At 33.6% G+C, this 15,755-nt stretch overlaps 1 protein-coding gene across 1 annotated transcript in view; it reads left to right on the top strand.

The window, feature by feature from the left end:
- Positions 1–15,755, top strand: part of LOC131853650 (piezo-type mechanosensitive ion channel component-like) — a gene marked incomplete at its 5' end in the record, with an annotated part of 45,317 nt that overhangs the window by 2,922 nt on the left and 26,640 nt on the right. The window contains 22 exons of the mRNA XM_059204624.1: positions 429–675; positions 1,565–1,730; positions 2,093–2,227; positions 3,832–3,940; positions 4,723–4,804; positions 5,539–5,770; positions 6,181–6,379; positions 7,730–7,929; positions 8,413–8,561; positions 8,642–8,785; positions 8,950–9,022; positions 9,359–9,486; positions 9,615–9,816; positions 10,089–10,268; positions 10,486–10,655; positions 10,740–10,872; positions 11,115–11,342; positions 11,555–11,793; positions 12,314–12,499; positions 12,874–13,063; positions 14,312–14,463; positions 15,042–15,205. Of these exons, the coding sequence (XP_059060607.1) occupies positions 429–675; positions 1,565–1,730; positions 2,093–2,227; positions 3,832–3,940; positions 4,723–4,804; positions 5,539–5,770; positions 6,181–6,379; positions 7,730–7,929; positions 8,413–8,561; positions 8,642–8,785; positions 8,950–9,022; positions 9,359–9,486; positions 9,615–9,816; positions 10,089–10,268; positions 10,486–10,655; positions 10,740–10,872; positions 11,115–11,342; positions 11,555–11,793; positions 12,314–12,499; positions 12,874–13,063; positions 14,312–14,463; positions 15,042–15,205 (3,708 nt within the window). The remainder of the gene's footprint in view (positions 1–428; positions 676–1,564; positions 1,731–2,092; positions 2,228–3,831; positions 3,941–4,722; positions 4,805–5,538; positions 5,771–6,180; positions 6,380–7,729; positions 7,930–8,412; positions 8,562–8,641; positions 8,786–8,949; positions 9,023–9,358; positions 9,487–9,614; positions 9,817–10,088; positions 10,269–10,485; positions 10,656–10,739; positions 10,873–11,114; positions 11,343–11,554; positions 11,794–12,313; positions 12,500–12,873; positions 13,064–14,311; positions 14,464–15,041; positions 15,206–15,755) is intronic.

Genomic DNA, 15,755 nt, shown 5'->3' with positions numbered 1-15,755 from the left:
TTCAATATAAATTTTTTACGTTCTTACCTGCCAAAGGAACCACGATGTTGGGGACACACATACGAAAGACACAATAGAAGGTGCATAATATGACACCTTATTCTTGAAGATAATACATGATGCCGCCGTATAAACGTCATGTGAGATCCGTAGTACTGATATGTAATAGATAGATAAATAGTTTATTAAATCTTCATCCATCACACACAATTATACTATTATAAATATGGACAATACATAGGTCGACCTAAGATCAACGTGACAAGTTTGTCTTTATGTGATCCGCTGCAATAAAAAAGCCATTAGATACATATTGTAATCGGTACTCACATGTTTATAAGCGATAGTCACAGCAATCTGAAAGGTGGACTTGATAATCTGATAGTAAAAAACAAACTAGTGTTAAACAATTTTATTTCTCTTTCCAGGTAAATATTTGTCGCTATTCCTCATAATGTTCTCGGGTATTATGAGGCCAAGTGTTACCTCCGGGATATATTTCCTGGTGTTTATGGGCGCAGCAACCGCGTGGGCGCTTGGTCGCCCTCTTGAGCGCGGTTTTGCGGTTGTCGGCCGCTGCCTGATGGCCATTATGTCCATCCATGTACTGCTTCTCATCGTATACCAGTGTTCTTGGCTTATCGCTATTTACCCACCTGATATGGATCTCGCTAGGTATGTGTTAATGGCATTGTACTTTAACGTATGTTCAGTTTAGTTGTACTGATATAAACTATGTAAAATATCATTTGCGTGTGGGCACTTCAGGCTCCTATTTCCGCCGCAGAGCAGTTTGCTTCGTAAACTGTTTTGGTTGTATGGTGAGATAAAGCAGTAAAATTATAGGATATGGCGGCAAGACATATTGCCTTCCAGAATGTTCATGCATGAGTGTTACCACGGGCATCACTGTAATATCCATTGTTTTATAGATGTATAGGCGACAGTTACTACTTAGCTGGTAGCTCATTTGCCATTCCAGTTACAGTACAAAAGTAGACAAGTTGAAATTTTCTTCAAATATTTGTTTTTAGAACCCACTAGAGCACATACGATTATGATTGGCCTCCATCAGTTCACAACACTATATGTAGTTACTTAACACTAATGATGAATACTAAAATAAAATTCTCCCACGACACTGACTATGCCTATTCAAATATAAATTACTAGTTATTACTCGCTACTTCGTCTGCTTTTTTAAATAAAAGAATGTCTCATTCAAAATTAATTAAAATCCATTTAGCCACTGATCTTGAAAAAGTACCATATAATTATTTCACATTTATTATATTACAATGGATAATCTCAATATATTAACAAGTACGTGTCAATATAAAACTTGCCCAAACTTAACCTTATCACCTTATGAGGAAGACGAACAGAATTGATGAATTATCAATACCTCACTACGCAATTAGCATATCAATCGGGAAACAATGGAGTAAACAGACAACATTAATACTGATTCATCAGTTCGTGTAATGGATATTTTTTTAAGTATGCTCAAAGTAAATTTTTTCTATATTATTAATTGATAAATAAAATTTTGATTTCTTTGCAGGTACTTCGGTCTCACAAAATTGGTAGTAATAAACGATACAGACCCCATGAATTTTAGATATGAAGTAACAGATGACCATATGTGGGCTACACTGGCGAGTCCATTAGTTATACTATTCACGTATTTTGTTCTCGCAATAGAGACGCGAGAACTATTCAAGCCAAAGGTATGTATTAATATAACAAATCATAACATGGCATTGTGATTCGGTTTATTAGTTTATTTTACTAACCAGATGATTAGCCGTCTGCTTTTTAAACTAAGTTTCAATTGGGATTTAGCTGCTATCCTTTATTAATACTCAAAATTATTGACTTCTATCGCGATTTTCCACTTCGGTTCTTAGTTATTATATTTTCCGTATGTCCTGTAAGTATTGGTTGGTTAGTCATAAAGTATAATTAGCAAGGAAAAATATGTAGAAACCACACCGAACCGCACCGAAGTGCTTTTATTTTCAACCATTTCTTACGGGACATTAAATCATTGGATATTTTGATTTCTTATGCTATCGAATGGGGATGATAGGCGAAAAAAAAGAGCGCATTGACGGGGATAGAGGCCGGCAAGCTGAACGGATCGCTGGTGCGAGGCATGTCGTTCCACCGCGGCAGCCGCCGTGCCACCAGAGACAAGTGGATGAATGCCACTAAGAAAGTTCGAGTAAGCTTTCGCGAATAATCACCCACTGCATAGTTGATTGTACAGTATTTCATATATTGGCATTTATATGTTATTACTGCACATTAATTAATTTGTAGTTTATAGATTTCCTTTTTCATTATAAACGTTATTCAGTTCCTTCTAGATATTACTCCCGTATTATAATATAATAATATTTATCTAATATACATACTGTAAGACAATAATAAATTAAGAACTACAGAAGATTAATATTATAATTTTCGTGGTGTTCAATTTATGACGTTTATAAATGAGGAAAGTTGTCATGTAAATAGTTTAGTAGGTAACTTTTTTACCCTTCTTGTATGAAATAGTTACTAATTTCACAGTTGTGATTTTAATGCATGTTACATGTACACTTGTAGATAACTGTGATTTTGCACTGTTTTGCTATTTTTAAAACAACCTACACGTTTAAAAAGAGTTATACCTATATACAGTTTTATTTTAATATGAATTTAATGTACTAAAGTTGCATATTTTTTACACATACCTTTGCTCGTATACAATATTGTACATATACAAAATTTTAAACATTACATGCATAAAATAAAACAAATTATAACCTACGCTCATTCGCAACGTATATTTAGGCTTCTGTAAAAAGGTGGAAACGAGGAGTTACGAACCAAATGACGGAACTTCACAGGAAAGCATGACGCTTGTAGTAGGATTAGAAGAACTGTGTAATATGTAAATAATTGTGTTTTGGTATGAAATATTTGAATATCAAAATTTTTTAACTTTTTGTTTGCAACCTGCTTTAATTCTTTTATAGGTTGCATATTCATACATAAATTCCAAAGCATTCAGCGGGAACGCCAGTGAGACCACTCCTGTAGGTATTTCATATTTTTATTTTTTTTTAATGTTGTGAGGGATTTGGATAATGCCTTATTTATGTTTTGTTTCATCCATGCTCAGATATGACGGATAATATTCCTATCAAAATAAATTACATTAAATTGTTTATATCAAGGGCATGAATAAAACATGAGGCCATCATTGTGACATTTAAAAAAATATAATGGATATTATTATGTACCTATTTATACTATATATATTTGTGGTACTATATGCGAAAGGGAGCACTAAATACTTAAATGCTTAATCACGCTATCCATCAAAACGTTCATATTACATGTGCATTGTGTATGCCTTAAATGTTTGAGTGTATGTAAGTACATGTTTGTAGTAATCGATGTTTGCCGCACCGTGAATTTATCTATAGTTTTATGGTAAGTACTTGTTTTTTAAAAATAGTTTTATATTCGACGACTATTGATAATAATGATTTTAAGTACTAGTATTCAATATAACTTGTAATTTTTATAGAACATAATAATTAATTAAATTAAAACATATAGTAATCTAATGCATCAGGTATGACATTAATCTATAGAATATTAAATATAAACTTTAGGATGTACTGACTATGTACATATTTAGAATATTTACATATAAGATACAATCTGCATGTTTTTTAATAAAGTACAGTATACAAGAAATGGAAAAGATACGAGTACATACTGATTAAGTGTATGTACAAGAATATGGTTAACTAATTGAAGATACATGTATAGCTAATGCGCAACATCAGCCCCAACAAGCGGTGGTCAAGCATTCGCTCCGGATCGGTTACGAGGCAGCTACACCAGGACTCCACCGGCTCTGTGGTCGTACCTGATGAAGGTATGATACTATGATATATATTAATTTCTGCTAGTGGTCGCCCAGTAGTCGACTGTAATAGAAAATACAATATTTGTACCAGCAATAACAAATATATATATTTTAACAATAAACAAAAGAGTATATGTATATGTGTCAAATACTTGGTAGTGTGTGAATGTTTTTTTTATTTATTTAATTTATTTTTTATTAATAATTTTGACAATATTAGCACTCTGCACTCCTCTATATAAAATATAAGTGTGCTAAATTTCATACTCCTACAGAGTATTTGGTTCACATATTAATAATTATATTAATCATTAGATTATGAGATTTTGAACCAGATGTGATACTAAAAGTTGTATTTATCTGGGTTTTTTATTCGAATAGCATGCAAGTTAACTCTCTACATTATGGAAAGCTGTAACCGTCTCCTATATACATTTGTTAATAATTCCTATAAAATAATAAATTATATATGTTCTATCTAATAATTAAACTTTGTTAAGTGGTTTCGGAGGCCCCGAGTTAAGTGGACTTGGTTTAATTATTCTTTTAGTTTAATTATCTCCGAAAATATTATTATACACTTATTGTGTTACAATGAATATAATTATTTAATAACTAAAATCTTAAATTACCTTATTCTTTTGTAATCGTTTAAGTGATTGTTTTGTTAATTTGTAATATTTGTTATGCAATTATAATTCATATAGCGTCAATTTATGCTGCTGAAGGCCATTACTCAGGTGTTGTTAACTGTTTGAAATGACTAATAACCTGGCGAATATTTTTTGCAGAGTCAGTGATGGAAACTGAGGAACCAACCCTAATAGATGACATAATTGCTGCCGTCATAGATTTCTTTCAAGTTCTAGTCAGGTATTTATACCGGAATATAATTTAGCACATTATATTTCGATTATAACAAACAGTCTATAGACAAACCAAACCATTTCCGAAAAGATTTATGTATTTACTTTAGTTGTTTGTGCCTATTTCTGCCCGCGTTATGTATCTAAAAATAAAGAGAATCTAGAGAGACTATTTTGATAGATATGATGAGTCAATGTTGCACTCTACGACCTTGATATATAGATTCTTCCACATACAAACATATTTCTTATTCACATATTTATTTCCGTTTCAACTACATCTGTTTTTTCGTACATATTATATACCTCTATAACACTTCAGCGGTTCTCAACCCCATAGTTAAAGATATTTTACTGAAATAGATTCAGTGAAATTTGGATGTAAATTTATATTTCTGATTGATTCTCCGGTGATGGAGACGTTGAGACCAAACAATTCCGAGAGAGAGCGGTAAGGTACAGTCGTCGTACGTCGTGCTGAAAGCAGCGTTGGATATAACCACATACCCAGCGATATTTGGTTATATCCAATGCTGCTTTCACCACGACGTAGACAATTGGCGATACTTCTGATTACCTCTTGTGATATGGGGAACTGTAATACTAATTGCAACAATAGCTAACTAAATAACTTGTATATATATTATTATCAATTGTTACTAATATTATAAGTGGGAATGTAATTCAGAAGTCGCGGGCACAGTTACTTGTCAATATATATGTATTTGCAATGGATTCCAGATCGTCGTACATAGCGACTACGATCACCATGATGGCGTGGAGTATAATGTTCCACTCGTGGCTGACGTTCGTGTTCCTGATGTGGGCAAACATCGTTTGGTTGTGTCAGGATCAACGCTCCTTCATGCTAAAGACCAGCCCCGTACTAGTATGTTACGCAATGCTGCTGTTACTCGCACAGTATATATACGGCATGAATCTCACTGAAGCTGAGTTGCCGTCGAATATTACGGTGAGTGGGTATACCTGGTATGTACATATATATAACTGGATTGCAAACAAGATGACGGTACGGATGGACATCCTTTGGAAGTGATAATCATAGCCTACTTACATGAACTTTTGTCATTGTCATTCCAGAGGTCTAAAGTAGCATGGTTCCGAACCCTGCAATGTCTTGATTATAGTAATAGTGCCCGCGCGTGTACTAATAGACGACAATGGAAGTATCAATATTGAATGGATTTTAATGAAACTTTGTAATAATATAGCTTATACATCAGAATAGCACATAGGCTATAAATTTAACTCGGGTGAAACTGCGGGCACAGCTTACATATAGTGTATGTTTATATATACATATACATATGTTAAGATACATAAGACAAACACACTTAGCCTAATTATTAATTAATTGCGCAGGAGGTGAATCTGTGGCAGATAGGTCTAGGCCGCAGTGAGGGGGAGCCGTGTGTACCGTTGCTGATCAAATCGCTGTTCACGTGCATGTTCTGGGTGACACTGCGTCAGCGCGTGCAGGAATTACGCCAACGTCGCCAGTCGGCCGTCATCACCGACATGGCCGCGCCGCTACAACTCACTGTTTCCACCGCTGCCAGTGGTGAGTCTCTGCGCAATGAGTCACTGTTTATTGATGATCTAGAGTTATTGTACCTATTAAATATTTTCACAGTACATATATGTCGAGATATTTAATGTGATTATCAATTTGTGCTGTATCTGCAAACAAATCTTACGAGCAAAAATCTATGTATCCGCTGTCTTCATAGCAGAATTACATGTGACGAAAATTGATACTTCGACCTATAGGTAAACTATGTTCTAGATTAAGTACCATTAATTACCATCAGATGAGGTAAGACCAAGCGTAAGCCCATTATTAATAAAAAAAAAACTATGATACTTTTTGTACTTCATTCTCATAATGATTATATATAATAGGACTTATTAGAATAGAAATTAAATGTATGTAATAGATTTATGATTAGAATTTAGAAAATTAAATTTAATGTGATTGTCGTTATGCTATTCTGATTTTTAAATTATAATAGGTCTGGCGGATGGTAAATATTTTGTGTTCTTTTTCCTAATTCATAAATATTTTATATTTTCTTATCATACACAACTATTTTTATATTAACAACTATTATAATAATTAATCTTTACTATAATTGAAATATTTTACATATTAGTTTATATATTCACAATTTCCACAATTATATTATAGACTAAATTATTATTCACGGATCACAAATATATTTGTGAGCACCTACTTAAATCTGAAGTTACAGATCTTTTTCTTTCTATTTCCTAACCTGCATCAAAGTAAGGTTTGTTTGTACGAGTATACTGTTATTGTAATAAAACAATAAACAGTACCTAAAATAATAGTAATAATTTATCCACAAGAGGCTACGTGCACTGACAAGCATCTAATTCTTTTTAAAAAAGGGGGGTAATAAGTACACCATTCGCGATTAGATAATAGATTTAATTTTGTATATTTCTAGGACTGTAATAGGGCTCTCGCGCTCTACGCTTGGGGGAGGGGCTAATATTATACACATAAACAATGTGTAAGGTAGATTAATATAATTTTATTATGATTTATCTGATTTTTTTACCTCCCTGTAATAACCTGTAATCTCAATCATAATCTGCATATATAGTGAGTGAGAGTACATAAAAACTGATCTAATATGATCAGAGGACAAATTTAGTTATAATACCTACACAAGTATTAAGTATTCTCAATTCTCTAACCTTGGGATTCAGATCTAACCTCGTCTACATACAATTTATATTTATAAAAATAAAACTAAAGAGCACGGCAATAAAACCTTCTTTGTGATCTTTTTTTGATATCTCTCTATCTCGCACTAAACTAAAACTCACGAATACAATAATTATACTATAATATGATAATATAACGTAAAATTTCTAACTGTAGTAATGGAAGCCCAACGCGAAGAAGAGTCTCGTTCGCGTCTACTGCGTGCGCTCGGCGAATGGTTGCGGGCAGCCTGCGCGCGTTACTGGATCTACGTTGTCGTCATTATGCTGTTTGTTATTGGAGTCACTGGCGACCGGATGACCATCTTCCGCATCATATATATGTTCCTGTTCCTCGTATTTATACTCATGTTCCAGGTGATGCCAATGAAATAATTTACATATAGCTAAATTACTATTGCAACTGTGAAATTGGACAGTCAATTGCATAACAAATCTGGAAAAAAGGAATGAATTCTTTTACCCTTGGTTTATATACCTACCTAGCGAGCTCGAAAAACTCGAATTATTTTTCCAGAAAGAAATAAGACCTGCTTATTTATTTCTGGAAAAATAATTCGAGTTATTAATTTTTAGCCTGTAAAATATAAATATATTATTAAAAATAGTTACAATAACATTGTCTAGATATAAACTCCTGGATGAAACTCTAGTGGTGAAAGAATGTGTTCAGTTAGTTAGAAGTTTTATTTATTTATTTTCTGTTGAGTTAATGTCAAATTCTTAAAAATAAGATTCGACTGTCATTATATTACAGAATATAATGAATTTTAAAATATAAAACTAATATTGATATATCACAAAAAATATATTTAAATTTCGTTGTATATGTTTTCACAGATAAGTTGGTACTGGTGGCGGCGGCTGATGTACGTTTTCTGGATAACTGTCATTATTTATTCGATGATAAATCTAATACTCATATACATATATCAGTTCGACAACTTCTCCAAAACTATAGAGGCTTATCTTATGATTAATGAAAGACTGTAAGTAGTTATTTTAACCTTAATTTAATTATAATAAACTTTTTTTTTGTTTATTTCATATGACATAATTTATGTTTTAGGCAACATGATTTGGGCTTGGAACCCTATCATCCGGCAGACTTATTTGTGAAACTGCTTACACCTACTTTGTTCCTTATTATCACGATAATGCAGGTGCACTACTTCCATAAAGACTTTATGGCGTTATCGGATCCGAAAACGAGGCGAGTACTTATCAAGTTGATTTTCTTAGCTTAGCAAAGACTGGATATTGACAATTTTTATTATTACACTGCATTTGATATTCATATTGATATGGGAATAAAATTGCTTAAACTTTTATATTGAAATAAAAAGTCTATGTAATCTATAATTTGTATTGTTACAGAACAAACAGTATAGCCAAAGATGTTGAATCTAGTAGGCCTAGTCAAGCCGGTGCTTCTACTATGAAAGATGATGTGAGTTTTATTTATTTGCAAATTAACGTACTATGGTATGAGACAATTAATACTTTTTTACTTTAAAAAAAACTAATAATACTTGGTCTACTTAGTCTATGTTCATGTAGAATTGTGTTCATTTCAAATGTTTAAAGATTTTTTTCATTATTTTCCATATATACGATAATCGATAGTCATTATATAAAAGTATTTATCTAAATATGACTTATAAGTGTATTAAAACAAGCTTCTATCGATCCATTATTTCATTCTAAAGAAACAATGTTCAGGATTTTGCATTAAATCTGTTACAATTTGTATAAAATATTGCTATTGTATTTGAATTTTTTTTAGCTACCTCAACTACCTCTTGAAGAAGAGCAGGCTCGGTCGGCGGAGGGTGATGACAGGAGCATCACAGAAGCTGAACAATCTATGGATGTGTCTTCAATAAATACTGCCGCTAGACGGTCATTGCATAGGTATGATCAACCGTCGGATTCACTAGACATAACATCTTTTTATATCTTTTTGTTTACCTATTTTGTAAGTTCTTTTGGAACAGCGTTTACAATATGTAAAACTAATATTTCACCTGTACCTTGTTTAGGAAAGCGTCTCGTTCGTATGCTGTGTCAGACAGGACTGCCGGTGATGGTGAGGACCGATCAGGTTGGCGACGGTGGATCACCGCGCACTATGCGGACGCGCGACTTCTGCTACACGCATTCGCCGACAGACTATTTATCTACCTCGACATACACCTAGTCAAGATCATATTCTTAGCGCTCATGCTTCTCAGCGTATTCAATGTTTGTCTATTTTTTACGTATTATGTACTTAATGTCATGCTACAGAGATATATATATATAACTGCTACTTTGTTTCTTGGATTATTTACAGAGATATATAATAAAAAGTCGTCGTAAAAAGCGTCTCACCAATTCAATTCAAATTAAATCAAACCATTGAATCAAGTATGACATTTTAGCCACTTAAGGAAATCAAATTTTCAATTTTTCCTACTGTTCAATTCATATACTAAATGTGAACTATATTAATAGTTGCGTTTTGTGATCACCAGGTATGTGCTATGCACGTGCCAATAATGCTGATAATCTGCCCAGCACTTTGGCTAAGCGCAAGGAAACAACGGTTTTGCGTGCTGCTTATATCAACTCTCATCAGCATCTATCTTATGGCGAAAATGGTGTACCAGATCGAGTACATCAAACATGATTATTTCAACGTCAATTGCACTACGGTAAGCTTTTCAGTATTTGTGCACACGCACGTGGGTACGCATATGTGCGTGTTTTTATTTCGGTCGGAATACTAAATATGGTCTATGAGTCAACCCGTAGTATTACTTATTAGGCCTGTACACGATGGTCGTCACATCCATAAAATTATAATCACGCATTCTTACATTTCATTATGCATAGTATTTAGTATAGTACAATATTATGTTTATGTTTTAGGTGACTGAGAACGACACTATTAAAAATATAACGTATAACAACGCGGAGTGGGTTGGCTTCTTAAAGGCTAGACATACTCGTCCTCTGGTTGTATTACTTAAAGGATATATCGGCCTCATAGCGGTGTTTACTTTCTATTCACTCGTCACATATAGACAACAGTCGAAACGGTTTGTATACAAAGTTTTTGTTACTAAACCTTAATGTTTCTAATATTATTTCCTAATATAACTCGAATATTTATTTTATTACAGTGAACTCGGTCTGTTACCGAAAGATAAAGACAAGCTTATGTTTCCAGAAGTGTCTCGAAAAGAAGCTGATTTAGATATGATTTACTGCATTAAATATTTAATAAACTATGGTTTCTATAAGTTCGGTGTCGAGGTAAGATTGTATGCAGTTTAAAGGTTATATTTTATTACTTACTTACGGACGTGAGTCAATTCTACAGCATTTTTAAATGCATATAATCTTGATATTTTTAATGTACTTTTCATTCAAATTTAATGAAATTTTAAGTCTTCTCACAGTGACTATAACACAGTGACATTTGTAATTATAACTTGTAATTTTATCACTGTTTCGTATGTATGTTAGTCTATAATGGGTCATTAAAAATGTTACAGATAACCCTGATGTGCCTGATGGGCGTGATCGGTTCCCGAATGGACGTATACGCAGTGGTGTACGCAGGCTGGCTACTCGCGCTCGTGTCGCTGCGCCGCGCTCGTCAGGCCCGTCTGTGGCCCGCCTTCTGCGTGTGCGTCACGGTGCTAGTACCCGCACAGTACCTGCTCGCCGTCGGTTTCCTGCCGCAGTTCTGCATCGACTACCCGTGGAGTGGGGACGGCCAGGTTACCCACCCATTTATATCAATTAAATTAATTGAATATTGATAATTTTTAATTGTATTTTTTTTATGTAATTGGAATAACAAACAGTACGGACGCAAAATAATGAAGGATTTCCTGATTTATGTATTTTACCTATTTGAACGTAATTAGTATTAAATTGTAACTGTTTGGCAGTCATCAACAATTTTTTACCCAATTTTTTATTTCTACAGCAAATGAAACACATTCGGACATGGCTATTTCTCCCATACGCTGCCGAGCCGCCGCACGCAATGAAACTGGTTTTCGATTACTTCCTGCTGCTGTTCGCCACGCGGCAGTTACGGGTGTTCCAAATAGAAAAGAACCAGGGTGAATCATATCCTGGTGGATCCAATAGCGAGAATATAGGCAAAGATTGGGAGACACCCAACTTTGTTAATCCCGTGCCAGATTTTCTTAGCAACGTTAGGTAAATGTTATTTAATAATGTATTATCAACTTTCGGTATCTATATTATCAGATAGATCCGAAACCATTGTATATTTATGGGAAGAGGTATAATAATAATAATAATCTCAGGACAATTTACACAGCGCCATCTAAACCCAAATTAAGCTAGCTAAAGCTTGTGTTATGGATACTAGATACTGATACTAAATACATAGATACATTTTTTTTCGTAAATATATACATATTATACATAGAAATACATACAATCGTACTCAGGAATACAAATGACTGTGCCGTGCGAGGAATCGAACCCGCGACCATCGGAAGTAAGGCGGTGTGCTAAACCGCTAGACCACCGAGGCCGTCAAAACTGATGAACTGACTATTCAAAAGTATTTATATTAAATATATTTGATTAAAGATTATTTCTACTACTATATATTACTCTCTGCAGACCTTGTAAATGATCTAGGTGTAAAGTTAGGACATGTCGTTGTGTCCAAATTTTGTAAATTGACGAATTTATTTCTAATTTGCAGCACTTGGTTGGATGTGTTGAAGCGTATGGTCTTCCTCGGCATGCTGTGGGTAACGCTCGCCATTATGTTTATGACGGGCACTAATCGGGTGAACCTGTTCTCAATGGGCTACCTTATAGGTTCATTCATTTTCCTTTGGCAAGGGACAGACTTCTATTTGAGACCCAAAGAAGCTATTTTACAATGGTAAGTAATCTTGTTTGAAACTAATTTGTATATTTTTTATTATCTATGTTTCTATAATGATTAATTTGTTTATATATGACATTAGACGCCATAAAATATTTGCGACTACATCGGTGCTCTCGTCTGTATATTGAGACGAAGTATATTTATACAATTTAACCTTAACACACTGAAACTATGAATAGAATAAATAAAGTGTTGTGCTAAAGGGATATTGAGATGCTTGTCAGTTTTCCTTAACCAAAATTGCCAATAGTTAAAACTTAATACACTTATTGTAGTAATTTCGTGTTTCAAATTATGTAACAAACATCAATAATTGTCGTATTTCTGAATCGTGCTGCTTCATAGCTCACAAGTTAACTTTTATCCAGGTGGTCATGGTTACTACGGTACAACGTGTCAGTGGTAGTGGTCAAAACATTACTGCAGATCCCGGGTTGCATCTTTAGCACAGTAATGCAAAATCATGCATGCTGGCTCGTGCAACTACTCGGTATAGGATGCGTCGACAAATTTGCTGGTGGCAATATAGCTAGGTTCCTCAAGATGGATTACAATAAGGTAGTAAGTAATAGAAATTTAATGGTGTGGCCGCTTATTAGACGTCTCGTCATGTGTGTAACTATTTACCCTTCTTATTAACCAATAACACAAGCTTTGCTACGTACACAATACGGCAATTGGTAACTGCTATTTAATGTGTTAATATGGTATATTATATGGGGTGTGTGACATGAATCATCTATATTCACAGCACTTTTGGTTATTTCATTTAATTTTATATACATACAGATACATAATGATATACAAACGTCTAATAATAATATATAATGAAGTATTATTTATCTCTGAGTTTTACAATTATAATATTTTATTGTTCTGATTTGCTATTATTATTCTTTCATTGCATATTATGTCGTATACGAAATAATTTTGACTATTATTTTACATTTTCTAATTGGAAAATAGTTTCAATCATTATGTATGTATTTTTTATATTGTGGTGAAGTGAAACGGTTACTTGATATTGAATATGTATAAATCATGTAACTATATTTTGAATAAGAATAAACCAACTTTTGGATGTCTTAGTGGTTGTGATCATTTAAAAGTTGAATCTGCATATATTTTATTGATATTAATATTCACACGTATATAATTAATATATATATATATATATATATATATATATCAATTGATTATTATTTATTTCATGGTATTCGAATATAATTAAAATAACATCGAACAGATACAGATACATTGTTTCAGAATAATTTAAGATCATATTGCATGGGTAATATAGCTTAGCATGTTCACATGGGTATCTGTATTTGTATCGTACACGAATATTGCACGAACTGTTGCACTTTATATTATTTTTTTTATATTACTACCATGGTATTAATATTATATTGATATTAACAGACATAAAGAATAGAAAAAAAAAACATCAGTAGCATTAATGATTTTAGGCTCTGGTTAATTTGCATATGTAATGTATAAATCTATAACATGTGTTCCATTTTAAATTAATACTATCTTGAATTCAAATATATAGTAATAAAGAATAGTATGAGTGTACTGTTTATTGTGTTCTTTATTTTGTGTACAAAACAATAGACATATCGTAGGAACATTTTTAGTAATTTGAATATGTGTATTGTAAACTCGTACTCGTATTTTAATAGTAATACCATTCTCGATATTTTTTCTTTCATCATCATCATCTTTGTATAAACTCGCTATGGATGAAGAGCAAAGACGCATTCTGTAATATTGCCATCTGAAACAAATGTAATTGTTATGTAGGAAGCGACATGTTCGGTTCCGCAAGAAGACATCGGGCTCGCGTGGGACGGCGTCTGCTTTGCTTTCCTCATACTACAGCGACGGCTATTCCACAGCTACTACTTCTACAGAGTCATAGATGAGAGCAAAGCCACCACTGTACTAGCATCCAGGTGTGTTGTTATGTTATGCTTTACTTTATATAAAGATGGGCCTTCAGTGCGAGCGTGTACCCACACGCTTCCACAATTTAGTAGGATGGAATAGGTCACCCATCATCTACACCATCAACAGGGCGGGCTAACGCCACCCGAGCCGCGGTAGTCATGCTAATGCGACTTCGTGACTCCGGCAATGGCGCTCGTAGATATACCATGTGATTTTTTGTTGTGGTAAGAATCCCACATTACCTCTCGTCATCCCTCCGACGCAAGGACTGTAATGCCTTGCAACTTTGCCTGCTGAGGTTTAATATAAACAGTAAGTTGAATATACTGGGTACTCTAAATACTGTGTCTTGTGATTCTAAAAAACACTAAGATGTAGAGCTATATGAAGTATTGGTTTTATTGCTTTGAATGCTTTGTTTTTCTGCCATTAGACAAACAATATTACCCTATTAAATTTGTAATAGATTTTCTGAATTGTTGGAACTGTATTACTTGTGATTTGTGTTACCGTTCATGCTTAGTTTTGATCGGTGATTTTAATTTCAAACATAACTTATATGGTGTATAATACAATTTTATAGAGGTGCTGAATTGATGGAAGAGTTACGGCAAAAACAAATGCTGGTGCAAGAGGAACAGGAAGTAAAGATATTGGAAAAGATAAAAGTCAAAATGGAAAGGATAAAGGCGAATCAAAAAAAGATACAGGGGGCCATGACTAAAGAACCTCATCAGCATGACACAGGTAAAACTTCTTTATGTAAATTAGAATTAAACATTTATTTAATAATTTAGATTATTGTATTGTATTGACAATTCAATAAAATATGAAAATTATTTATTATCTTCAAATTTTTGGCACGAAATTATGATTATGAATTTGATAAATATAGATCCTGTCTCGTTTTGAAATGTTTCGATAATTTGAATTGTGAATAAAACTGTATACCATTATAGATATTTAAGTAAGTCATTTGTGAAAAAGAATTGCATAGGTATTCCTACATACCCACTTATATAAGTTTAGCTCAGGATTATGTGAGATAATATGGGACAGATATAATTAATAAAAATAAAAATTAAGTTTGATAAATAAAGACAACCTGTTACTTATTATTGGATATTTCGTAACGCATACTTGAACTAGAAGAGGAGGAAGAGACTCAGCGATCGGAGAAGGTACCGCTAGTGCACGGTGACTCGGAGGCTTCTCGAGGGTTCCACACGCCCGACAGCGCAGCCTCACCACGCGGCTTCCACACCCCAATATCCGAAGCTTCCGCTCCTCCCTCTCC

The sequence above is a fragment of the Achroia grisella genome, unplaced genomic scaffold (genome assembly GCF_030625045.1).
Source record: "Achroia grisella isolate CSIRO2021 unplaced genomic scaffold, CSIRO_AGI_Agris_v1 utg903, whole genome shotgun sequence".
Classification (NCBI taxonomy): domain Eukaryota; kingdom Metazoa; phylum Arthropoda; class Insecta; order Lepidoptera; family Pyralidae; genus Achroia; species Achroia grisella.
The sequence above is the reverse complement of the archived record's forward strand: the minus strand, read 5'-3'. Positions and strand labels throughout refer to the sequence as shown.